The 27,947-nt window shown below is 39.9% G+C and overlaps 2 protein-coding genes across 2 annotated transcripts in view; one reads left to right on the forward strand and one right to left on the reverse strand.

Annotated features, from left to right (window-relative positions):
- Positions 1-1,255: 1,255 nt before the first annotated feature.
- Positions 1,256-27,947, forward strand: part of LOC308251761 (olfactory receptor 7A10-like) — a gene marked incomplete at both ends in the record, with an annotated part of 299,707 nt that continues 273,015 nt past the window's right edge. The window contains one exon of the mRNA XM_080675465.1: positions 1,256-2,180. Within this exon, the coding sequence (XP_080531591.1) occupies positions 1,256-2,180 (925 nt within the window). The remainder of the gene's footprint in view (positions 2,181-27,947) is intronic.
- LOC308250600 (olfactory receptor 7A10-like) lies at positions 10,098-10,952 on the reverse strand (the record flags this gene model as incomplete). Its single annotated transcript, XM_080673285.1, has 1 exon — positions 10,098-10,952. The coding sequence occupies one exon, from the start codon at positions 10,950-10,952 to the stop codon at positions 10,098-10,100; it is 855 nt and encodes a 284-aa protein (XP_080529411.1).

The following is a 27,947-nucleotide window of genomic DNA, read 5'->3' on the forward strand; positions in this document are numbered from 1 at the left end:
CGGATGGACCTGGAACTTTTCTTACATTCTGTGGGTCTTTCTCTATCAGCACAAGAGTGAGTAGAAGGAGATCTCAGAGAATGCTCTCGGACGAGCAGGTACCATGGATCAAGTGCCAGGACCAGTGCACCTGGCTCCCTGCTGGGCTGTTCACTCTTATTATTTTCCTCTCACTAGCAGGAACTGGCCTTTTAAACTGTTCTCCCAATTATTGCATTGAATTCTAGATTATTATTATTTTTTTAAAAATATATTTTATTGATTTTTTTACAGAGAGGAAGAGAGAGGGATAGAAAGTTAAAAACATCGATGAGAGAGAGACATCGATCAGCTGCCTCCTGCACGCCCCCTACTGGGGATGTGCCCGCAACCCAGGTACCGGAATCGAACCTGGGACCCTTCAGTCTGCAGGCCGACGCTCTATCCACTGAGCCAAACCGGTTAGAGCTAGATTATTTTTACTGTGTCCCAAAACCAGACATGCCTTTTCAATAGTGATCCAGCAATTGTTGCGTGCGCGCATACACACACACACACACACACACACACACACACACACACACACACACACCTGAACAAAGGGAGCCATATACCCTCACTATGTATAATGCACTCTAATATTTTCTTTTGTGCCTTATGACTCTATTCTATTTCACCATTCTGTGTCCTTTTTGAGTCTTGAATACCTAAAACAAGTGTCATCTCAGGGCTTTGGCACTGCCTCTTTTCTTGCATAATCCTCCATCCCCAACTAGCCCTGTGTCACCCACTCTGTCTTCCTTGAGGTCTCTGTTCAATTGTCACCTTGTTGTCAGGACTTCCTGAACTCCCAGTATAAAATAACACCCCATCCTCTCTCTTTATACCTACTTTCTTTTTTTATTCACATGACACCATCTAACTTGGTATATGACATATATATTGCATATATTCTTTCACTATGGTTATATTCTAGGAATGTTTTTTCTGAGCATCCTGTACACTTTCCCTGGAGGTGGGAAATGTCAATAAATATTCCTCAAGTGCATGAAAGCATTTCTCATTAAGACAGTGTAATCCATGTCCACCTTGGAAATAAAGTTTGAGGAAGACAGGAATTCCTAATCAGAGATGTCATAGGGGATGATATGTACAAAAAATAAATATTGTTGCTTTGCTATAAAATATAATTGTAGCATTTCAACTGTGCTTGTAATGGCCATTTGTACAAAAACTAATCATGTTATTTTTCTTTCCTACGAGTCACCTCCACCACATGGGACCTGGGAATGATACTCTGATTTTAGAATTTCTTCTTCTGGGATTTTCAGAGGAACCAGCACTGCAGCCCCTCATATTTGGGCTTTTCCTCTCCATGTACCTGATCACTGTGTTGGGAAACCTGCTCATCATCCTGGCCGTCAGCTCAGACTCCAACCTTCACACGCCCATGTACTTCTTCCTCTCCAACCTGTCCTTGGTAGACATCTGTTTCACCTCCACCACCATCCCAAAGATGCTTGTGAACATGCAGACACAGAGCAAAGCCATCACCTATGCAGGCTGCATCACACAGATGTATTTTTTCATATTCTTTGCAGGACTGGATGACTTCCTTCTAGCCGTGATGGCCTATGACAGGTATGTGGCCATCTGCCACCCCCTGAACTATATGGTCATCATGAACTCCCGGCTATGTGGACTGCTGGTTCTGATGTCCTGGATCATGGGTGCCCTGAATTCCTTGGTACAAAGTTTAATTGTGTTGCGATTGTCCTTCTGTACAAACTTGGAAATTCCCCACTTTTTTTGTGAACTCAAAGAGGTGGTCCAACTTGCCTGTTCTGACACCTTTCTTAATACCATGGTGATGTATTTTGTATCTGTGCTATTGGCTGGTGGTCCCCTTGCTGGTATCATTTACTCTTACTCTAAGATAGTGTCCTCCATACGTGCAATCTCATCAGCTCAGGGGAAACATAAAGCATTTTCTACCTGTGCATCTCACCTCTCAGTTGTCTCCTTATTTTATGGTACGATCCTAGGAGTGTATCTCAGCTCTGCTGCTACCCACAGCTCACACTCAAGTGCAGCAGCCTCGGTGATGTACACTGTGGTCACACCCATGCTGAACCCCTTCATCTACAGTCTCAGGAACAAAGACATAAAGAGGGCCCTGAAAAGATACTTTGGGATGGCAGGTACAAAGGGGGCAATCATCCCGGGGTAAAAAGTGCCCTTGATTTTGGGGCTACAAAACTAAAAACCAGAAATTGTGACTCTTTAATCACATTGTGTTTTTTAGATTTGCTCCTTTTATTTTTTAAAACATATTTTTATTGAATTCAGAGAGGAAGGGAGAGGGAGAGAGAGAGAGAAACCTCAATGATGAGAGAATAGTATTGATTGTTTACCTCCTGCATATCCCCTCCTGGGTATTGAGTCCACTACCTGGGTATGTGCTTCTGACCGGAAATCCAGTGGTGACCTCCTGGTTCATAGGTCAACGTTCAGCCACTGAGAAACACAGGTCGGGCCAGACTTGCTCCTTGTATTCTGTCCTTGAATTTCCTTTGTTTGTTTCAACTTCTCTATACATTTTAAGTAACCATTTTATTAAGCTTTCTGCTTTGTCTGATATATAGGCAGTTTTCCCCTTTGTCCTTTTTTAACCTTCCCAAAGTTTTTTCCAGCATTGGTCAGAAATAGTGAGAAGTTTTAATTTATTTCACCAGAAACATTGATGTCTTAAAAATTTCTTCTCAAATGACATATATCATTGTAACTAATTTGTTCTGTTTTGTAAATAGAATAGTAATAAGTGGTATTACTCATGTAGAAAAACTGCACTTGGCTACCTAAACCATTATATAATTTCATTCCATAAAATCTGAAGCCTCAGTTTTCACCATGTGTCCCTCATTCTCTGTACATTGGTACATTAACTGCTCTTCCTGATATTATAGATTTTATCATTGTCCCCAATAAGTCTCTGTCTATAGATAGTGATGCAATAGGATAGGAATGCCTGGCTACTGGCCTCATTCCAACTACTTGTTCTTCAGACTACACGCAGGCGTGGGCAAACTTTTTGACTCGAGGGCCACAATGGGTTCTTAAACTGGAACGGAGGGCCGGAACAAAAGCATGGATGGAGTGTTTGTGTGAACTAATATAAATTCAAAGTAAAAATGCAGAGGGGAGAGCAAGAGAACCATCTGCTCTTTCAGCTCCGCGGGCCAGATAGAACAGCCAAGCGGGTTGGATCCGGCCCACGGGCCGTAGTTTGCCCACGGCTGGACTAGAGTCAATGTCCTGGGTGGATGTACTCTTGTGGTCCTTCTTATAATTACAACAACCATCATGGAACTATGAAAACGTAAGGTTTATTACTCACAAGTCCTGTACACCCAAAAGCCACACAGGAAACTGTGGGTATGCATGTGTGTGTGTGAAAGAAAGAGAGAGAGAGAGAAATGGGCTTGGGCTGAAGGACTCTGTCTCTATTGGGGACCAAGGGCAGGATGGCTATGGTTTTGTTGGGTTTGCTTTTATAAAATGTATCTTTATTATTGAAAGTATTACAGATGTCCTTTTCTCCCCCCATTGACCCCACTCCTCCCCTCTTTAGTCCCCTCCCCAGGCCTTCACCCCACTATTATCTGTGTCCATGGGTTATTCATATATGCATGTAAGTTCTTTGGTTAATATCTTCCCTTCCCCCCTTCCCTCTGAAGATCCACAGTCTGTTGTATGCTTCCATGTCTCTGGATCTATTTTGTTTGGCACTTTATTTTGTTCATGGATTTCACATATAAGTGAGATCATGTGATACTTGTATTTCTCTGACTGACTTATTTCATTTAGCATAATACTTTCCAGGCCCCTCCATGCTATTTCAAAGGGTAAGAGATCCTTCTTTTTCACAACTGCATAGTATTCCATTGTGTAAATGTACCACTGTTTTTTTTTTTTTTTTTTTTTTTTATCCATTCTTTAATGGATGGGCACCTGGGCTGTCTCCAGATCTTAGCTATTGTACATAACGCTGCTATGAACCTAGAGGTACTTATTCTTTCTGATTAGTGTTTCAGACTTCTTAGGTTATATTCCTAGAAGTGGGATCACTGCCTCAAATGGCAGTTCCATTTTTAATTTTTTTGCGGAGACTCCACACTGTTTTCCACTGTGGCTGTACAGGTCTTCATTCCCACCAGCAGTGTACTAGGGTTCCCTTTTCTCCACATCCTTACAAGCACTTATTGTTAGTTGATTTATTTTAGTAGCCATTATAGCAGGTGTGAGGAGGCACCTCATTGTGGTTTAATTTGCATCTCTCTGATGATTAGTGACATTGAGGATTTATTCATATGACTATTAGCCATTTGTGTGTCCTTCTTTGGAGCAGTGTCTATTTAGGTCTTCTGTCCATTTTCTGATTGGGCTGTTTGTCTTCCTTTTATTGAGTTGTATATGTAGTTTATATATTTTGGGTTTGCTTTTTATTTGAAACCTAAGAATAGGAATTAAGGCAAGGGAAGGAAAAGCAGGATCATTCATATGGTCAGTTATCTAGGTTACTCAGGGTTTTCAAAAGTAGAATTTTATAACATGTTAATTCTTGTGTAAATATCACAAAAATTCTGTGTATGTTCCTGTGTGTAATTCCAAATGAACTTTGCTCCCTACATATATCCATTGTCTAATGTGAAGTTCCTCCCTTTGCTTGTTTTGAAAATGCTTCTAATTAAAAATAAAATTGCATATATTAATTATTCCAAAACAAAATCATTAAATTTAAAATAAAAGGGAAACTTCATGGGTGAAGGCAACATGAGTGCTTATGTAGTATATATGTCATGCATTTGGCAAAATGATTATTTGTAATGGATGTATTTGAAACAAAAGCTTGGTCAGACACGCTTCTGTACTTTATACCTAATTTCCAGGTTTCAATGTTGTATTTAGCTGAGCATCCAGAAAAGTTACCATATTTACTGGCAAAACTTGATTATCAAATATCTATCTTCCAGTGGAATCTACTTGGAAACATACATGAGAGGTTCAGAGATAGGAAAAGCAGTGAGGTATATTTGACATTCTGAGCTAAAGATGAGGTGAACCTCCTGAGGCTTCAGAAGGGAGGAAGGACATTGCAGGACAATGAGAAGAGCAGATGTTCAGTAATTAGAAATTTGCCCTGCCCTGTATACTGGTATAGGTCATAAATGTTATCTCTGATGATAACTCTTAGTATTGGCAAGACCCAAAATTTAAATTCTTTAAGGGAGAAGTAAAAGTTCCTTTTGGACTCCCAGGGTCTCAGTTACCTTCAGCTTAAAAATAATCCAAGTACATGTCTTGCGGTGACTCATTCTGAACCCTTACAATAATGACCCAGTTTCATTCTTTTGCCTGTGGTTGTCCAGTTTTTCCAGCACAGTTTATTGGAGATACTGTCCTTTCCTCATTTAACATTCTTGGCTCCTTTCTCCTAAATTAATGACCTTATGTGTGTGGGTTTATTTCTTGGTTCTCTATTCTTTTCCATTGATCTATGTGTCTGTTTTTATGCCAGTACTATACTGCTTTCATTACTATAGCTTTATAATGTAGTTTGAAATCTGGGAATTTCAAATGGGTTGCCTCCAGCGTTGTTTTGCTTTCTCAAAATTGCTTTGGTTTATCAGAGTCTTATGCAGTTTCACATAAATTTTAGGTTTGTTCTATTTTTGTGACAAAATGACTCTTCAGCCCTCAGGTGTTAAGACAGTGAAATTCGATTTCTAAATGCTACTGACTTATAAATATGAAGTGCCTTACATCCAGCAAGGTTAAGATCTTGCTGGTCTCATAACTTGTCAACGTGGCCACAGTAGGGGCCAATCAGTTGCCCCAGGTTGGGATCTGCTTCTGAATGTGGTTCCATAATTGGTGGAACGATATCTTAGAAATAAGAACACTTTTTCATGAACTGCTATAGCAGCAGCAGAAGAACGAATACTGATTAGGAGAACAGACTCTGGAGCTAAGTAGCCTGTGTTTGTGCCCAGTTTCAGCACTTACTAGCTTTGTAACCTTGGGCAATTTGCTTAACCTTCAGATTCCTCAATTTTCTCAATTTTACTTAATAAAGTTATTGTGCCAGTTAGTGATTTTCATGTATCAAATTGCCTTAGTACTCCATAACTTAAAGTGTGTAAGTAGGGATCACTGGGTAGATCTGGACTTTCTTATACTTCTGGTCAGGGCAGTGGTTCGGCTGACCTTGGATGAGTCTCTCACACAGTTTTGCATTGACTAATGATAGGCTTGTCTAGTGGCTTCAGGTGGAACACTGGGGCTGGAGGCTTATTCCAGATGGTCTGGGTTTGTTTACACAGCCAAGGCTGTATTCCAAAAGACAGATGTGTGCAAGTCTCAGAATTAGCACAACATCACTTCTACCACATTATCCTGGTCAAAGAAACCCATAAGATTCAAGAGTGGTCAAATAGACTCAATTTGTTATGGGGCGGGAGTGAAAGTCATATTGCAAAGTGAGAGAATACAAGGAGTCCATTGATAGGGATCATTGATGCAATCAATCCCCATCATTGTTAATCTATTCTATTAGCTTTCTTTGGTAAAGTCATTTGCGTTGAAATTTCACAGTAAGTAGAAGAAAGAAAATCTAAAGTCAATTTGGTGATTCTGCTCCATTAACAGATCTAGTGAATTCCCAATTTCATAAAATTGAAACCAAGCCAGAATCCCTTCTCAATCAAATCCCATACCCCCAACGTCTCATTCCCAAGGAAACAGACCTGAGTTCCTTTTCCTTATATTCACCAAAGTAACTTTTTCAGACATAAATTAGGTTCTTGTGGCACTAGTCCCTGCTCTGGAATCTGTGATAACATAGTGACATATACCTTGAGTTGGTTTTATAAGAACTAAAATGTTCTACTAGATAAAAAACCAGTGACTCTCATGGTCCACAGTCACATAAACCCCAGACTAGCTGACTTTGGATGACTGATGATCACAACTCCTAAAATATCTCATTGTAACACCTGCTCCAACCAATCAGAATATACACATGAGCTGATCACCCATTGACCACTACCCCCAATTTCACCCTTTAAAACCAACTGCCAGTAAAGGAACCAGAAGTTTAAGTTTTGAGCACTAGCTTTCCCATTCTCCTTGCACAGTGCTACCAATAAGGTGAATCTAATCTCTCCACTACAAATCTCATGTTCACTATGTGTGACTCACCTGGTGCCTGGTGGACAAACTCTTCAGTTACAGAAGTAAATGTGGTTCTGACTTTGAGGTCTTTGTGCGTTAATATAGGAAATGTAATTCGTTACTAAAATTAAGGTCAACCTTATGCGTTACATTGTTGTATCTAAATTTCTAAATTATTTTAGTTTCATATTAATTTAATCATTCATTCTTTAATTTCTATTGTCACCAAATTTGTTTAAAATTTTCTGTCAACATTAAAGGTGAGAATATTAGTGTGTCTGTGTTATGTCTTTGTGTGTTGTGTTTTTTTGAAAGAAAATCACATACAAATGTACATACATATATATGTACATACACTTTCTACGTAGGAAGAGTTATTATACATACTCTAAAAAAACATTTTATTTATTTCTAACAATATCTACCAGAACTAGTTTTATTATTCCCCATCACCAGCAGAAATATGGAAACAGAGGATCAGGCTAATTACATTTTTTACAATTATATAACAAAGATATTAAAGCTTTTGTGTTTTTTTGAGTTATGTATATGAACCTGTGCAGTATGTATTCTTAATTTTTGCATAACTCCTTTAACTCAGAAATATTGCTGTTAAATATGTTCAGTTTATTTTATGTTATTATATTCCAATAAATTATTTAAAAAATTAATTAGAACCAATAAATAGGTTCAACAATGATACAAAATAAATATATAATAATTGTTTGCATCTATATAAACAGTTAGAAGAGATATTAAAAGAACAATGCCACTTCTATTTTTAATTTAATTTTTTATAGTATTACAAATAGTAGTACATATATCTCCTTTTTCCCCCCATTGACCTTTCCCCAATTGCATCAAAAAGAATTAAATACCTAGAAATAAACATTTAAAACATTGCTAAAAATATTGAAAGAGGCAGAAATAAATGGAAAGATATTCTGTGTTTAATATTGTTAATGTCCATACTATTGTTACAGAGAAAACCACAGGCCCAAAATGGCATCACTCCAGTTACAAACTCATGATGCTAAATCTAGATTTCATACTGGATTTAATGGAAGTTTCAACCTCTCTCAGAGCTTAATTTTAATCAACCAGCCTTGAATTTCTGGTCAAGCACCAGTAAGGTAATCTGTCAGGTGGGTCCTCCCCAACCCTCACTGAAAGAAGAGGGAATCTGTATGATAGAAATCCTTCCTCTCCTCTTCCCCCAAATAAAAAATGTCATGGCCCCAAATAATCCTTTCCCCGCTCTGTATTAATAGCTCCTTTGTCCCTCCCTCTTTCCTATAAAAACCTTCTATTTTCTACATCTTCTCTGAGCTCCCCTTTAATTGCCAGAGAAGAACTTTTATCTCTCCCTTAAAGAATGTAAATTTTGAGTCTTGCCAATAATAAGAGTTATCACCAGAGATAACATTTTGTGACCTATATCTAGGGCAGGGCAAATTTCTAATTACTGAGCATCTTTTCTTCTTATTGTCCTAAATGTCCTTCCTCCCTTCTGTAGCTCCAGGTGCTTTACCTCATCTTTAGGTCAGAATGTCATATAAACGTTACCTCAGTGTCTCTTTCTGTCTGTGAACCTCTCATGTATGCTTCCAAGTAGATTCCACTGGGAGATAGATATTTGGTAATCAAGTTTTGCCAGTAACTATGGTAGTTCATGACTGTTCCCTGTAAGTCTCAGTCTATTGATAGTGATGCAATAGGGTAGGTATGCCTGGGCACTGACTTGGGCCTTACTATGTTTTTCTGAGACCAATCCCTATGTGACTAGATGGACACTTATGGTCCTTATTATAATTGCCACAATTGGACCCTCAGCTAAATAAGACAATAAAACCTCGAAATTATGTATGAAATACAGGAGCATTTTTGTAGCACAAGTACCTGACTAAGCTGTTTTTCAAGGACATCCATCTCAGATAATCATATTGCCAGATGTATGATACTGCTGGTACATAAGCACTCATGCTGCCGCCACCCACAAAGTTCTCCTTTTATTTTTAATTTGATTTGGAACTTGAAATATATGCAATTTTATTTTTAATGAGAAGCAATTTCAATACAAGCAAAGGAAGGAAGGTCACATTAAACAATGGATATATCTCGGAAGCAAAGTTTATATGGAATTAAACACAGAATTTTTGTGATTTTTCACACAAGATTAACATATTATGAAATTCCCCTTATAGAAAACCCTGAGTAATCTAGATAACGGACCACAGGGATGAGCCTGCTTTTCCTTCCCCTGCCCTAATTCCAACTCTCTGGTGTGGTATTTGGGCATGCTGGACCTGTCAGTAATAAAACTTACATGTTCATAGCTCCATGATGGTTGTTGAAATCAGAAGGACCTTAAGGATCCGTCTAGTCACAACATTGACTCTGATCTGAGGAACAAGTTGTAGGACCCAGGCCAGTGCCCAGGCATTCCTATCCTATTCCATCACTATCAACAGACTGAGACTTATAGGGAACAATCATAAAGTCTACAGTATCAAGAAGATCAGTTAAGATATTGATGTATAAAAATGAGGTACACATGGTGAACACAGAACAAATTACATACAATGATATAAGTTATTGGAGAAGAAATTATTATTAAGACATCAATGTTGCCAGTGAATTAAATGAAAACTTCCAAATATTTTTAATCAAGGTTGGAAAAAACCGTGTGAAGGTAAAAAAAGACAAAGGGAACAACTGTCTATATAACAGACAAAGCAGAAAGATTAATAAAATGGTTACTTAAATTGTATAGGAGAGTTGAAACAAACAAAGGAAATTCAAGGACAGAGAACAAGGACCAAGTCTAAAAACAACATTCTGATGAAAGAATCTCAATTTCTGGCTTTGTGTCTTGGAGCACTTTTCTACCTCAGGAATATTGTCGCTTTTGTACCTGCCATCCCATAGATTCTATTCAGGGCCATCTTTATGTCTTTGTTTCTGAGACTGTGGATGAAGGGGTTCAGCATGGGTGTGACCACGGCATACATCACTGAAGCTGCTGCACTTGAGTGTGAGCTGTGGGTAGCAGCAGATCTGAGGTACACTCCTAGGCTTGTACCATAAAAAAAGGAGACAACTGAGAGGTGAGATACACTGATAGAAAATTCCTTATACTTCCCCTGAGCTGATGGGATTGCATGAATGAAGGACACTCTCTTAGAGTAAGAGTAAATGATACCAGCGAGTGGACCACCACCCAGTAGCACAGCTACAAAATACATCACCATATTATTAAGAAAATTTTCAGAACAGGCAAGTTGGATGACATGTTTGAGTTCACAAATAAAGTGGGGAATTCCCAAGTCCATACAGAAGGACCATGGCAACACTATTAAACGTTGTAACAAGGAATTCAGGGCACCCATGATCCAGGACCTCAGAATTAGCCGTCCACTTAGCCTGGAGTTTATGAGGATCACATAGTGCAGGGGGTGGCAGATGGCCACATACCTGTCATAGGCCATCACGGCTAGAAGGAAGTCATGCAATCCTGCAAAGAGTAAGAAAAAATACAACTGAGTGATGCAGCCTGCATAAGTTATGACTCTGCTCTGTGTCTGGATGTTCACCAGCATCTTTGGGATGGTGGTGGAGGTGAAACAGATGTCTACCAAGGACAGGTTGGAGAGGAAGAAGTACATGGTTGTGTGGATGTGGGAGTCTGAGCTGACGGCCAGGATGATGAGCAAGTTTCCAAGCACAGTGATCAGGTACATGGAGAGGAAAAGCCCAAATATGAGGGGCTGCAGTGCTGGTTCCTCTGAAAATCCCAGAGGAACAAATTTTGAAACTGGGCTATCATTGCCTTGTCCCATGTGGTGTAGATGACTTCTAGGAAAGAAAAAATAGCATGATCAATTTTATTTTATTTTTATTTTTTTTATTAAGGTATTATATGTGTACATATCTTACCATTGCCCCCCCTCCCCACTCCACTCCCATACATTTCCTCACCCCCCCCAATGTCCTGCATCCATTGGTTATTCTTATATGCATGCCTGCAAGTCCTTCAGTTGATCTCTTATTTCCCCCACCTCTCCCTAACCTTCCTGCTGTAATTTGACAGTCTGTTCGATGCTTTACTGCCTCTGTATCTATCTTTTTGTTCATCAGTTTATAATGTTTTTCATTATCCACAAATGAGTGAGATCATGTGGTATTTTTCTTTCATTGACTGGCTTATTTCACTTAGCATAATGTTCTCTAATTCCATCCAGGTTGCTACAAATGGTAATAATTCCTTCTTTTTTATGGCAGCATAGTATTCCATTGTGTAGATGTACCATAGTTTTCTGATCCAGTCATCTGCTGATGGGCACCTAGGCTGTTTCCAAATATTAGCTATTGTAAATTGTGCTGCTGTGAACATAGGGGTGCATATATCCTTTCTGATTGGTGTTTTTAGTTTCTTAGGATATATTCCTAGGAGTGGGATTACTGGGTCAAATGGGAGTTCCACTTTCAGCTTTTTGAGGAAACTCCATACTGTTTTTTTTTAAAATAAATCTTTATTGTTCAGATTATTACAGGTGTTCCTCTTTTTTTTTCCCCTAGCTCCCCACCACCTGATTCCCCACCCCAACCCATGCCCTTACCCCCCGCCACTGTCTTCATCCATAGGTGTAAGCTTTTTGTCCAGTCTCTTCCCGCACCCCTCACACCCCCTCCCCCCTGAGAATTGTCAGTCCACTTCCTTTCTATGTCCCTGATTCTATTATATTCACCAGTCCATTCTGTTCTTCAGATTTTTTATTCACTTGATTTTTAGATTCACTTGTTGGTAGGTATGTATTTGATGTCATTTTGTTGTTCATAATTTTTACCTTTACCTTTTTCTTCTTCTTCCTCTTCTTAAAGAATACCCTTCAGCATTTCATGTAATCCTGGTTTAGTGGTGATGAACTCCTTTAGCTTTTTCTTGTCTGTGAAGCTCTTTATCTGACCTTCAACTCTGAATGATAGCTTTGCTGGGTAGAGTAATCTTGGTTGTAGGTTCTTGCTGTTCATCACTTTGAATATTTCTTGCCACTCCCTTCTGGCCTGCATAGTTTCTGCTGAGAAATCAGCTGACAGTCGTATGGGTACTCCCTTGTAGGTAACTAACCGTTATTCTCTTGCTGCTTTTAATATTCTCTCTTTGTCTTTTGCCCTTGGCTTTTTAATTATGATGTGTCTTGGTGTGGTCCTCTTTGGATTCCTCTTGTATGGGGTTCTGTGTGCTTCCTGAACTTGTAAGTCTATTTCTTTCACCAGGTAGGGAAAGTTTTCTGTCATTATTTCTTCTAATAGGTTTTCAATATTTTGCTCTTTCTCTTCTTCTGGCACCCCAAAAATTCGGATGTTGGTACGCTTAAAGTTGTCCCAGAGGCTCCTTACACTATCTTCATATTTTTGGATTTTTTCTTTTTCTTTTTCTGGTTGGGTGTTTTTTGTTTCCTCATATTTCAGATCTTTGGTTTGATTCTTGGGGTACGTTGATCTACAGTGGAGTTTCTGTATATTCTTTATTTCAGACAGTGTATGCTTAATTTCTGACTGGTCCTTTTCCATTTTTTTGGCATTCTCATTAAGGTCCTTGAAGGTCTCACTAAGCTCCTCGGAGGTCTCATCAAATTTCTCGCCGGTTTTTAGAAGATTCTTGAGTAACCTTATAAATGTGGTTCTGAACTCTATGTCGTCCAGTAGTTTGCTTTCCTCCATTTCTCTCATTCATGACATGTTTCTTTTACTCCACATTTTGCTGCTTCCTTGTGTTGATGGAGTGGCTTTGTGTGGTATGTGACCTATAGGGGCCAGTAGCTCAGCCTCCCCAATCACCTGAGGTAGATGCCTTTGGTACACCCCTTTGTGGGCTGAGTGCAAAGTCTTGGTGTAGTTAAGCCTTGATTGCTGTTGGTACACTGGGAGGAATTGACCTCCAGGCCAATTGGCTGTGAGGACCCGCTGTGTCTATAATGGAAGAACTGCTGAGCTGGAGACACACTTATGGTGCAGGACTTGTTTCAGTGGGGCTTTGGTGCTCACTGAGTCTGCCTCTTGAATGTATCACTTATGGATGTGAGGAGTTGAAATCTGGTGTCTCACACTGACCACTAGGTACACTGGCTTCTGGATCTCCAATGGGGTGCAGGTCAGCTACTGTCTGAGGCCACCCAACAGGAGCTACAGCAAGAACTACAGTTTTCTCCTCTTTGCTTGGGGTTTGGAGGTTTTGGAGCTGTCTGACCTGGGCTGCAAGTTTGCTAGGTTAAGCTGTGATAGGGCAGGCCATTCATATGCTAAAACTGCTGCTTGGAGCTTGGGTGGGTTCGTAGATTGTGCAGGGCGGGGTCTCAGGGCGTGACTAGGCTAGGGCCTGGCAAACAGTGATGGCTGCCAGTAAGCCGGCTCTGAGGCTCTGCGTCTCCAACCGTGTCCCAGCGTCCCGTGCCCCAGCACAATAAACAATTGTTCCTGTGCTCAGCCCTGCAAGCAAGTATCCCTCACTTTCCGACCCCACGGCAGACAGTCCAGCTTCTCCCGGTAGGAGTTTGGGTCCCCCGCGTCTCCCAGAAATGAGTTCGGAGTAATTGGGAGCTTATCTCCCTTAAGGTTGAAAACAGCAGCGCTCCCAGTCACCTGTCGCCAGCCCGATTCGGCGTCTCCGTACCTCAGCTTTTTAGCGCTTGTGCACCACTCAATGCTGTTTGCTCTTTCCTTCTAGTTGTAGAACTTCCACTCAGCCAGCTTTCCTGTGGTTCTGGGTGATAGACGTTTTGTCTTTTAGTTGTAGTTTTGAAATTGTTGTGCGAGGCAGCAGTTTAGGTGTTTACCTACGCCGCCATCTTGGATCTCTCCGGAAACTCCATACTGTTCTCCACAGTGGCTACACCAGTCTGCATTCCCACCAGCAGTCTACGAGGGTTCCTTTTTCTCCACATCCTCGCCCACACTTGTTGTTTGTTGATTTGTTGATGATAGCCATTCTGACAGGTGTGAGATGGTATCGCATTGTCGTTTTGATTTGCATCTCTCGGATAATTAGTGACTTTGAGCATGTTTTCATGTGTCTCTTGGCCTTCCTTCTGTCTTCTTTCGAAAAGATTCTAATAGGTCCGTTGCCCATTTTTTATTGGATAATTTATCTTCCTTTTATTAAGTTGTATAAGTTGCCTATAGATGTTGGAGATTAAACTTTTATCAGTGATAACATTTGCAAATATGTTCTCCCATACAGTGGGGTTTCTTGTTGTTTTGTTGATGGTTTCTTTTGCTATGCAAAAGCTTTTTATTTTTATCTAGTCCCATTTGTTTATTTTCTCTTTGGCTTCCATTGCCCTAGGGGCAGTATCAGTGAAGAAGTTCTTTCGGCATATGTCTGAGATTTTTCTGCCTGTGGATTCCTCTAGTATGTTTATGGTTTTCCATTTTATGTTTATGTCCTGTATCCATTTAGAGTTTATTTTTGTGTATGGTGTAAGTTGGTGATCTAGTTTCATTTTTTTGCATGTATCTGTCCAATTTTCCCAACACCATTTATTGAAGAGACTGTCTTGACTCCATTGTATACTCATGCCTCCTTTGTCAAATATTAATTGCGCATAGTGGTTTGGGTCGATATCTGGATTCTCTATTCTATTCCATTGGTCTATATGTCTTTTCTTGTGCCAGTACCAGGCTGTTTTGAGGACAGTGGCTTTGTAATACAGCTTGAAATCTGGTATTGAGATCCCTCTTACTTCATTCTTTTTTCTCAGTATTGCTGTGGTATTCGGGGTCTTTTTTTTATTCCAGATGAATTTTTGGAGAGTTCTTTCTAGATCTGTGAAATATGCCGTGGGTATTTTAATGGGAAGTGCATTGAATCTATAGATTGCTTTGGGTAGTATGGACATTTTAATGATGTTGATTCTCCCAATCCATGAACATGGTACATTCTTCCATCTCTTTACGTCTTCCTCTATCTCTTTTTTCAGTGTCCTGTAGTTTTCCGCATATAGGTCTTTTACCTCCTTGGTTAAGTTTATTCATAGGTATCTTAATTTTTTTGGTGCGATGGTAAATGAGATTGCTTTTTTAGTCTCTCTTTCTGTAAGTTCACTATTGGTGTATAGAAATGCCATAGATTTCTTGGCATTAATTTTGTATCCTGCTACATTGCCAAATTCATTTATTAAGTCTGTTAGTTTTTTGATGAAGTCTTTCGGTTTTTTTTTTATGTATAATATCATGTCATGTGCGAATAAGGACAGCTTTACTTCTTCTTTTCCAATTTGGATGCCTTTTATTTCTTCTTCTTGTCTAATTGCAATGGCTAATACTTCCAGTACTATGTCAAACAGGAGTGGTGAGAGTGGGCATCCCTGTCTTGTTCCTGTTCTTAGGGGAAATGGTTTTAGTTTTTGCCCATTGAGTATGATGTTAGCTGTGGGTTTATCATATATAGCCTTTATTATGTTGAGGTATGATCCTTCTATTCCCACCTTGTTGAGAGTTTTTATCAAGAAAGGGTGTTGGATTTTGTCAAATGCTTTTTCTGCATCAATTGATATGACTATGTGATTTTTATCTCTCAATTTGTTTATGTAATGTATCACGTTAATTGATTTGCGGATATTGTACCATCCTTGCATTCCTGGGATAAACCCTACTTGGTCATGGTGTATGATCTTTCTGATGTACTGCTGGATCCGATTTGCTAGAATTTTGTTGAGGCTTTGGCATCTACGTTCATGAGGGATATTGGCTTGTAATTCTCTTTCATTGTGTTGTCTTTATCTGGTTTTGGTATTAGGGTGATGCTGGCTTCAAAGAAGGAGTTTGGAATTGTTCCTTCCTCTTGAATTTTTTGGAATAGTCTGAGGAGGATAGGTTTTAGTTCTTCCTTGAATGTTTGGTAAAACTCTCATGTGAAGCCGTCTGGCCCCGGGCTTTTGTTTTCCGGAAGCTTTTTGATGACTGCTTCTATTTCTTCCATAGTTACTGGCATATTGAGCTGTTTAGATTCTTCCTGATTGAGTTTTGGAAGGTTATATTTTTCTAGGAATATGTCCATTTCCTCCAGGTTGACCAGTTTGTTCGAATAGAGTTGTTCGTAGTATTTTTTAACAATCCTTTGTATATTGGTGGGATCTGTTGTTATTTCACCTCTTTCATTTCTGATTTTGTTTATTTGGGTCCTCACTCTTTGCTTCTTGGTGAGCCTGGCTAGAGGTTCATCAATGTTGTTTATCCTTTCAAAGAACCAGCTCTTGGTTTTGTTGATCTTTTGTATTGTTTCTTTGGTCTCTATGTCGTTTGTCTCCGCTCTGATCTTTATTATTTCCTTCCTTCTGCTTACACTGGGTTTTTCTTGTTGCTCCTTTTCTAACTCTTTGAGTTGTTGGGTTAGGTAATTTATTACCCCTGTTTCTTGTTTTTTGCAGTATGCCTGTAGAGCTATGAACTTCCCTCTCAAGACTGCTTTATGTGTGTCGCATAGATTTTGGATTGTTGTGTTTTCATTGTCATTTGTTGCCATGATGTTTTTTATTTCTTCCTTGATCTCTCTGGTAACCCAGTCATTGTTTAATACCATGCTGTTTAGTCTCCATGTGTTTGATTTCTTTGGGTTGTTTTTATTGTAGTTGAATTCCAGTTTTATGCCACTGTGGTCTCAGAAGATGCTTGATATGATTTGTATCTTCTTGAATTTGAAGAGACTTTGCCTATGTCCCAACATATGGTCTATCTTTGAAAATGACCCATGTGCACTTGAGAAGAATGTATATTCTGTGGCTTTGAAGTGAAATGTTCTGAAGATGTCAATTAATTCCATCTGGTCTAGTGAGTCATTTAGGATTGATGTTTCTTTGCTGATTTTTTGTTTAGAGGATTTGTCCAATGGTGATAGTGGGGTATTAAAGTCTGTTACTATGATTGTATTGCTGTCAATCTCTCCCTTGATATCCTCCAGGAGATTTTTTATGTATTTGGGTGCTCCTGTATTGGGTGCATATATGTTTACCAGAGTTATTTCTTCTTGTTGGATTGCTCCCTTTAGTATTATGAAGTGGCCTTCCTTATCTCTTTGTTATGTCCTTCACTTTGAGATCTAATTTGTCAGATATAAGTATTGCTACCCCAGCTTTTTTTTCATTTCCATTTCCAGACCTTTTTCCATCCCTTCACCCTCAGTCTGTGTGCATCTTTTTTTCTGAGGCGGGTTTCTTGTAGACAGCAGATATATGGGTCTCATTTTCTTATTCAATCCATTACCCTATATCTTTTGATTGGGGCATTTAATCCATTTACATTTAAAGTTATTATTGATAGATACTTATTTGTCGCCATTTTTATTCTTTACCCCTGTGTTCCTTCTTCGCTTCCTATTTCTTATTTTTTTTCCAGCAGACCCTTTAGCATTTCTTGCATTGCTGGTTTGGTGTTAATAAATTCCCTTAGTCCTTTTTTGTCTGTGAAGCTCCTGATTTCACCTTCAATTTTGATTGATAGCCTTGCTGGGTACAGTATTCTTGGATTCAGACCCTTCCTTTGCATGACTTTGTATATTTCATTCCATTCCCTTCTTTTTTTTTTATTTTTTATTTTTTTTATTTTTTTCAAATTTTTTATTAAGGTATTATATGTGTACATATCTCACCATTGCCCCCCACCCCCACCCCACTCCCATACATGCCCTCACCCCCCAATGTTTTGCATCCGTTGGTTACTCTTATATACATGCATATAAGTCCTTCAGTTGATCTCTTATTTCCCCCACCTCTCCCTAACCTTACCACTGTAATTTGACAGTCTGTTTGATGCTTTACTGCCTCTGTAACTATCTTTTTGTTCATCAGTTTATAATGTTTTTCATTATCCCCAAATGAGTGGGATCATGTGGTATTTTTCTTTCATTGACTGGCTTATTTCACTTAGCATAATGTTCTCTAATTCCATCCAAGTGCCTACAAATGGTAGTAATTCCTTCTTTTTTACGGCAGCATAGTATTCCATTGTGTAGATGTACCATAGTTTTCTGATCCAGTCATCTGCTGATGGGCACCTAGGCTGTTTCCAAATCTTAGCTATTGTAAATTGTGCTGCTATGAACATAGGGGTGCATATATCCTTTCTGATTGGTGTTTCTGGTTTCTTAGGATATATTCCTAGGAGTGGGATTACTGGGTCAAATGGGAGTTCCATTTTCAGTTTTTTGAGGAAACTCCATACTGTTCTCCACAGTGGCTGCACCAGTCTGCATTCCCACCAGCAGTGCACGAGGGTTCCTTTTTCTCCGCATCCTCGCCAACACTTGTCGTTTGTTGATTTGTTGATGATAGCCATTCTGACAGGTGTGAGATGGTATCGCATTGTTGTTTTGATTTGCATCTCTCGGATAATTAGTGACTTTGAGCATGTTTTCATGTGTCTCTTGGCCTTCCTTCTGTCTTCTTTCGAAAAGCTTCTATTTAGGTCCGTTGCCCATTTTTTTATTGGATCATTTATCTTCCTTTTATTAAGTTGTATAAGCTGCCTGTAGATGTTGGAAATTAAACCTTTATCAGTGATACCATTTGCAAATATGTTCTCCCATACAGTGGGGTTTCTTGTTGTTTTGTTGATGGTTTCTTTTGCTGTGCAAAAGCTTTTTATTTTGATGTAGTCCCATTTGTTTATTTTCTGTTTGGCTTCCATTGCCCTAGGGGCAGTATCACTGAAAAAGTTCTTTTGGCATATGTCTGAGATTTTGCTGCCTGTGGATTCCTCTAGTATTTTTATGGTTTCCCGTCTTATATTTAAGTCCTGTACCCATTTTGAGTTTATTTTTGTGTATGGTGTAAGTTGGTGATCTAGTTTCATTTTTTTGCATGTATCTGTCCAATTTTCCCAACACCATTTATTGAAGAGACTGTCTTGACTCCATTGTATGCTCATGCCTCCTTTGTCAAATATTAAATGTGCATATTGGTTTGGGTCGATATCTGGATTCTCTATTCTGTTCCATTGATCTATATGTCTGTTCTTGTGCCAGTACCAGGCTGTTTTGAGGACAGTGGCTTTGTAATACAGCTTGAAATCTGGTATTGATCCCTCCTACTTTATTCTTCTTTCTCAGGATTGCTGTGGCTATTCGGGGTCTTTTTTTATTCCAGATGAATTTTTGGAGAGTTCTTTCTAGGTCTGTGAAATATGCCGTGGGTATTTTAATGGGAAGTGCATTGAATCTATAGATTGCTTTGGGTAGTATGGACATTTTAATGATGTTGATTCTACCAATCCATGAACATGGTATGTTCTTCCATCTGTTTACATCTTCCTCTATCTCTTTTTTCAGTGTCCTGTAGTTTTCCGCATATAGGTCTTTTACCTCCTTGGTTAGGTTTATTCCTAAGTATCTTAATTTTTTTGGTGCGATGGAAAATGGGATTGCTTTTTTAGTCTCTCTTTCTGTAAGTTCATTGTTGGTGTATAGAAATGCCATAGATTTCTTGGTGTTAATTTTGTATCCTGCTACATTGCCGAATTCATTTATTAAGTCTGTTAGTTTTTTGATGGAGTTTTTCGGGTTTTTTATGTACAATATCATGTCATCTGCAAATAAGGACAGCTTTACTTCTTCTTTTCCAATTTGGATGCCTTTTATTTCTTCTTCTTGTCTAATTGCAGTGGCTAATACTTCCAGTACTATGTCAAACAGGAGTGGTGAGAGTGGGCATCCCTGTCTTGTTCCTGTTCTTAGGGGAAATGGTTTTAGTTTTTGCCCATTGAGTATGATGTTAGCTGTGGGTTTATCATATATAGCTTTTATGATGTTGAGGTATGATCCTTCTATTCCCACCTTGTTGAGAGTTTTTATCAAGAAAGGGTGTTGGATTTTGTCAAATGCTTTTTCTGCATCAATTGATATGACTATGTGATTTTTATCTCTCAATTTGTTTATGTGATGTATCACATTTATTGATTTGCGGATATTGAACCATCCTTGCATTCCTGGGATAAACACTACTTGGTCATGGTGTATGATCTTTCTGATGTACTGCTGGATCCTATTTGCTAGAATTTTGTTGAGGATTTTGGCATCTACATTCATGAGGGATATTGGCCTGTAATTCTCTTTCATTGTGTTGTCTTTATCTGGTTTTGGTATTAGGGTGATGCTGGCTTCATAGAAGGAGCTTGGAAGTGTTCCTTCCTCTTGAATTTTTTGGAATAGTCTGAGGAGGATAGGTTTTAGTTCTTCCTTGAATGTTTGGTAGAACTCTCCTGTGAAGCCGTCTGGCCCCGGGCTTTTGTTTGCCGGAAGCTCTTTGATGACTGCTTCAATTTCTTCCATAGTTACTGGCATGTTGAGCTGTTTAGATTCTTCCTGATTGAGTTTTGGAAGGTTATATTTTTCTAGGAATATGTCCATTTCCTCCAGGTTGTCCAGTTTGTTGGAATAGAGTTGTTCGTAGTATTTTTTAACAATCCTTTGTATTTCGGCGGGATCTGTTGTTATTTCACCTCTTTCATTTCTGATCTTGTTTATTTGGGTCCTCTCCCTTTGCTTCTTGGTGAGCCTGGCTAGAGGTTCATCAATCTTGTTTATCCTTTCAAAGAACCAGCTCTTGGTTTTGTTCATCTTTTGTATTGTTTCTTTGGTCTCTATGTCGTTTATCTGTGCTCTGATCTTTATTATTTCCTTCCTTCTGCTTACACTGGGCTTTTCTTGTTGCTCTTTTTCTAACTCTTTGAGTTGTTGTGTTAGGTAATTTATTACCCCTGTTTCTTGTTTTTTGCAGTAGGCTTGTAGAGCTATGAACTTCCCTCTCAAGACTGCTTTCGCTGTGTCCCATAGATTTTGGATTGTAGTGTTTTCATTGTCATTTGTTGTTATGATGTTTTTTATTTCTTCTTTGATGTCTCTGGTAACCCAGTCATGGTTTAATAGCATGCTGTTTAGTCTCCATGTGTTTGATTTCTTTGGGTTGTTTTTATTGTAGTTGATTTCCAGTTTTATGCCACTGTGGTCTGAGAAGATGCTTGATATGATTTCTATCTTCTTGAATTTGAAGAGACTTTGCCTATGTCCCAACATATGGTCTATCTTTGAAAATGACCCATGTGCGCTTGAGAAGAATGTATATTCTGTGGCTTTGGGGTGAAATGTTCTGAAGATGTCAATTAATTCCATCTGGTCTAGTGAGTCATTTAGGATTGATGTTTCTTTGCTGATGTTTTGTTTAGAGGATTTGTCCAATGGTGATAGTGGGGTATTAAAGTCTTCTACTATGATTGTATTGCTGTCAATGTCTCCCTTGATATCTTTCAGGAGTTTTTTTATGTATTTGGGTGCTCCTGTATTGGGTGCATATATGTTTACCAGAGTTATTTCTTCTTGTTGGATTGCTCCCTTTAGTATTATGAAATGGCCTTCCTTATCTCTTGTTATGTCCTTCAGTTTGAGATCTAATTTGTCAGAAATAAGTATTGCTACCCCAGCTTTTTTTTCAGTTCCATTTGCCTGGAAAACCTTTTTCCATCCCTTCACCCTCAGTCTGTGTGCGTCTTTTTTTCTGAGGTGGGTTTCTTGTAGACAGCAGATATATGGGTCTTGTTTTCTTATCCAATCTGTTACCCTATGTCTTTTGATTGGGGCATTTAATCCATTTACATTTAAAGTTATTATTGATAGGTACTTATTTGTCGCCATTCCTATTCTTTACCCCTGTGTTACTTCTTCGCTTCCTGTTTCTTTCTTTTTTTTTTTTTTTTTTTTTTTTTTTTTTACAGTAGACCCTTTAGCATTTCTTGCATTGCTGGTTTGGTGTTAATAAATTCCCTTAGTCCTTTTTTGTCTGTGAAGCTCCTGATTTCACCTTCAATTTTGATTGATAGCCTTGCTGGGTACAGTATTCTTGGATTCAGACCCTTCCTTTGCATGACTTTGTATATTTCATTCCATTCCCTTCTGGCCTGATGAGTTTCTGTTGAGAAATCAGTTGCTAGTCTGATGTGGGTTCCTTTGTAGGTAACTTGCTGTCTCTCTCTTGCCGCTTTTAAGATTCTTATTTTGTCGTTGGTGTTAATTTAATTATAATGTGCCTTGGCGTCGGTCTTTTGGGGTTCATTTTGATTGGGACTCTGTGAGCTTCTTAGATTTGTGTGGGTTTTTTCTTCCCTATATCAGGGAATTTTTCTGTCATTATTTCTTCAAACAGGTTTTCTATTCCTTGTTCAGTTTCCTTTCCTTCTGGAACCTGTATTATGCGGATGTTGTTTTGTTTCATGTTGTCCCAAATTCCCTTAGGCTCTCCTCCTGCTTTTTAATTTTTTTTTCTAGAAATTGCTCTACTTGCGTATTTTTTCCCATCTTGTCTTCTAGCTCACTGATGCGGTCCTCTGCTTTTTCTAGTCTACTCTTGTTGCTTTCTATTGAGTTCTTTACAGCAGCGATGTCATTTTTCATTTCTTCTTGGTTTTTCTTCATTTCCTCTCAGTTCTTACTCATATTGTCGAATTTGTCTTCCATTCTTTTCAGCCACCTAATGACCATTTCTCTGAATTCTTTTTCTGGAAGGTTGCTTTCCTCCATTTCGTTTACTTCCTTTTCTGGTGATGCCTGCTTTTTTTTCATATGCGAGCTGTGTCTTTGTCTCCCCATGGTCTCTCTTCTCCTGATGTCTGGTTATGTAGTTCTCTCTCTCCTGCGTTGATTTAAAGGCACAAAATACAGCACTACCAGGTACAACACACAAGGCACTGAACAGAAATGTATTCACGATATTAATAACCTCCAATAAAGTTGACCACCAGAGAAAGGTCAACTAGGGGATAGGAGAGAAAGAAGAAGAGGAAAAAGAAAGAAAGAAAAAAAAGGAGTGTCAAAATGAAATTGGGAAAAGGAAAAAAAAGTAAGAGAGACAAGAAAGAGACTAAGAGAGAAAGGGGAACAAACTATATATATGGGGATAAAACTTCAATAGAACAATCACTAATCCCAGCAAATGCCAGCAACAAGTACCTGGGGATTAATACAAACTACAACACCAACTAATATCAAGAGAGGTAAGGGAAAACAGAAGCAAAAAACAAACAGAAACAAAGCAACCAAAAAAACAACCAACCAAAAAAAAAGAGTAAGCAAAACAATCTCAAAAAAAGCATAAAAATTCCATATATTCAACATTCAAGCAAACAACAACAAAAGGACAGAGAGAAAGACAATTTTTTGGATAGTTAAGAGAGTGAAGAGAGAGGTGTGTATGGACTTGGAGCAGGGGATTGTAGATTAGATATATAAGTAGGGTGAAATTATATCAGGAGGTAAACAGAAAGAATATGGAAAATCTAAAGCGGAAAGGGGTAAGATAAACAGGACACCAAAAGGGGAAAGGTTAGGAAGACAGTGATGGCATAAAGGTAGAGTTGAGATAGAGTAAAACGATTCTAAAGGAAAGATGAAAGTAGAATGTAGAACACTAATCCCAAAGTAAAATAAAGAGAAAATAAAATGATACTTAAAAAAAAAGGTAAAATAGTAGTAGTAATGATACTGATTGAAAATAAAAATGTAATAATTAAAAGGGTAAAATCAAGTGAGGAAAAAAGAAAAAAATTAGTTTCTTTAGTAAAAGATGCAAAAAATGAAAATAAAAAAAAATAAAAAAAATAAAATGTGCAGTAGTGAAGGTCATTCACTTCCTCTATTGTTCTGTTTTGCACGCCTGTTTCTCAGTCTGGACAGTATTGCAGTTCCCTGCGTTCCATTGCTCCTCAGTGTTGTAAGCCAGTCCTGATTTTTAAGCAGACAGTGTGTCTTAATTTCTCGTATTCCTTTATTTTTGATTACACAAGAGTCAATTTGTGATTCAGCCCCTGGGTGGCAGTGTTTCTGGATTCACTTCTGGATCTCTTTGGCCTCTCTAGCCTGTATTTACATCTTCTTTCCCTGTGGCACTCACTACCGGTGTGTGGGAGTGGGCTGCCTCAGAGCTAGCTCTCGGATGGTCACTCCCCGCTCCGATCCCCAGGTTCCAGAAAAACAACTTTCCCCTGCAGTCTCCCAGGGTGTCCCCAACTGGGTGAACCTATGAATTGGGCTTAGTAATCAGAAGCAAGAATTTCAAGAGGAAAAAGCCCAAGTGTGCGCACTCCGTGGCTGCGCGTAAGTCTAGCACACCCCTGAAATTCTTAGGGTGTCCCTGCACTTCAGATCAAAATGGGTTGCTTTTTAGAGAGCCCTTCTGTTGGCAGCTCTGAGGACCCCCTTCCACATTCACAGATCACGCCAGCCCCAGCAGCCACCGATTTTTCTAGGCACAGACTTCCCTGGTCCTCCAGCTCCTGCAAAACGCGCGTTCCTCTCTAGCGCTGGGACCAGAGACCTCACCTTATCCTAGGCGAAATCTGACCTTTCCGTGGTGGAGTGTAGAGCTCCTCTGAACCCCTGTGTTTGCGCCAATTGGGGAGCGTTGTTCTGGGGCTCGCAGCTGTTCCGTGGGTGCCGCAGTTGTGGATTCTCAGGCTTCCGATAAGCTCCACTTTCCGGTTCCAGATGACGGTGACTCCGCGTCCAAGCCCGCAGCTCCGGGAGGGGACCCCCGTATTCCTTTATTTTTGATTACACAAGAGTCAATTTGTGATTCAGCCCCTGGGTGGCAGTGTTTCTGGATTGACTTCCGGGTTTATCTATGGCCTCTCTAGGGAGTGTTAGAACCTTCTTTCCCTGTGGCACTCGCTACCGGTTTGTGGGAGTGGGCTCCCTCAGAGCTGGCTCTCCGATGGTCACTCCCTGCTCCGATCCCCAGGTTCCAGAAAAACAACTTTCCCCTGCAGTCTCCCAGGGTGTCCCCAACTGGGTGATCCTATGTATTGGGCTTAGTAATCAGAAGCAAGAATTTCAAGAGGAAAAAGCCCAGTTGTGTGAACTCCGGGACTGCGCATAAGCCCAGGCACCCAGGGAACGCAGGGGCTGCGCGTAATTCTGGACTGCCTGAAATTCTTAGGGTGTCCCTGCACGTCAGATCAAAATGGGTTGCTTTTTAGAGTGCCCTTCTCTTAGTAGCTCTGAGGACCCCTTTCCACAATCACAGATCACGCCAGCCCCTACAGCCACGGATTTTTCTAGGCACAGACTTCCCTGGTCCTCCAGCTCCCGCCAAACGCGCGTTCCTCTCTCCCGCTGGGACCAGAGACCTCACCTTATCCCAGGGGAAATCTGACCTTTCCTTGGTGGAGTGTAGAGCTCCTCTGAACCCGTGTGTTTGTGCCAGTTGGGGAGCGTTGTTCTGGGGCTCGCAGCTGTTCCTTGGGTGCCGCAGTTGTGGACTCTCAGGCTTCCGATAAGCTCCACTTTCCGGATCAAGATGGCGCAGACTCCACGTCCAAGCCCGCAGCTCCGGGAGGGGACCCAGCCGCAGTTGGTGCTGCCAGGTCAGGGGAACCCCGTTTAGCAGTCCCCCACCTCCTTCTGGAGTTCAGCTGTCTCCCAACCAGCCAACAAACACTCCTCGTGCGACCCTCAGCTGTTCTTTCTTTCTGCTCCGGGACAAGGCTCGGAACACGTCTGTCTATTCTGCGGCCATTATTCCTTCCTTTCATATCCTTTTTAAATTGCTGCCAGACATTCAAAGAATTAGTTTGTAAGTTTGTTTGGGATAATTGTACATTATGCTGTTGTAATTCTAAAATATCAAGAGATGTGTTACCTTTGTCTCCAAGCACCAAAAAGATGATTTTTTATTGATTCCCAAGGGTGGGAGGTACTATTATAGGTAATGGGGGTAATACAAATCTGGGAAAAATTATAATGACATTGTAGAATAAAATCATGTAAGGATATTCTTTGCTCTAGGCCATGGCAATTCCATTTCAAACTGGTTGTCAATTTCTTTTTGTATAGACAAGGTCTTAGTTACATTTTCTGCACCTCTCCCAGGAGCAAGGAGTGATAGTCCCTTCCTTTGGTGTCCATGCAAGCCAGAAACCTCTCTTTAATTTAAGACACAAAGGAGCAGTGGTTTGATTTTGTGTCATACAAAAGGGAAGCTGGGTGGTGACCCCTGTGTAATTATACTTCCTTGCCCCACCCATTGTCCTCCTGGATGACCAAGGTGTTTGGTATTATTGGTGACTACATTAGGCGGGGGATCAGCCCACGAAAGGGCTCTTACCCATGAAGGGTCAGGAACATAAGTCCAAAATACTTCCCCATTTTCCCCAGGTAATATTACCGTACAGCTGATGACTGCTAGCATGGCAAGAAAGATGTTCTCAGGCGTTCTTGGGGTTCTGGTTACCTTACAATTTCTTTTCTATTTTTTTATTATTTTTTTTTATTATTTTTTTACATATGTGTCCTTATTCCCCCATTACCCACCACCCCCCACTCATGCCCCAGCCCCCTGTTGTCGGCGTCCATTGATTAGGCTCATATGTATGCACACAAGTCCCTTGGTTGATCTCTCACACTTACTCCCACCGACCCCCTCCTTCCTTGAGGTTTGAGGTTCTGATCGACGTTTCTCAGTCTCTGGATTGGTTCTTGTTCATCAGTCTATGCCGTTCATTATATTCCACAAATGAGTGAGTTCATGTGATATTTACCTTTCTCTGCCTGGCTTATTTCACTTAGCATAATGCTCTCCATCTCCATCCATGTTGTTGCAAATGGTAGGAACTCCCTCTTTTTTTACCGCAATGTAGTATTCCATTGTGTAGATGTACCATAGTTTTCTGATCCAGTCATCTGCTGATGGGCACTTAGGCTGTTTCCAAATCTTAGCTATGGTGAATTGTGCTGCTATGAACATGGGGTGCATATATCCTTTCTGATTAGTGTTTCTAGTTTCTTGGGATATATTCCTAGAAGCGGGATCACTGGGTCAAATGGGAGTTCCATTTTTATTGTTTTATTTTTTATTTTTATTATTATTATTTTTTATTATTTAAAGTATTACAAATAGTAGTACATATGTCTCCTTTTTTTTCCCCATTGACCTCCCCCCGGCCTCCCCTACCCCCCAGTACATGCCTTTACCTGCCCCCCACCCCCAGTGTCTTGTATCCATTGGTTATGCTTATACGCATGCGTACAAGTCCTTCGGTTGATCTCTTACAGCGCCCGCCCCCCCCCCCCCCCCAACCTCCCCTGCCTTCCCATTGTAGTTTGACAGTCTGTTCAATGCTTCTTTGCCTCTGTATCTATTTTTTCCCCATTTCTTTCCTTTAAAAAAATCTTGCCTCAGCAGACTAGAAATAAACATATAACAAAAAATGTTTGAGTCCCAATTTCAATGTCCAATAGTTTTGAGTCCCCGTTTCAATGTCAAACAGTTCCTTAAGTGTACATGTCAGCAATGATATCTGGATGGTGGGTACATGGTGGCAATGCAGGTCCGACCCTCTCTGGTTTGGTCCTAGGCAACCTGCAGCGATGCACAGCTGCTGACTGCTAGCATGGCAAGGCGTCGTCAGCGTCTTCCATCCCTGGATTGTTTCTTCTCTTGTCTTCGTGGTTGGAGCAGACCTGTCAATTCTTCTCTGTTGCAGGAATCCACATGGTCTTGGAGTTGTTTTCTGAAAATATACAAACCTATTCTCGACCAAAAGTTAATAAAGGAATCTTTTCTATATAATTGATTTGGGATCCTTTTTATTTTTGCCCACACGATTTTCCTTTGTCTTATTTAGACACCATGTGTGTTTTTCATGGGTGTCTTGCTGTTAGCATTAGAAATGAAAATTAATTTTGTAAAGTAAAAATT

The sequence above is a fragment of the Plecotus auritus genome (genome assembly GCF_963455305.1).
Source record: "Plecotus auritus genome assembly, chromosome: 6".
In the NCBI taxonomy this organism is placed as follows: domain Eukaryota; kingdom Metazoa; phylum Chordata; class Mammalia; order Chiroptera; family Vespertilionidae; genus Plecotus; species Plecotus auritus.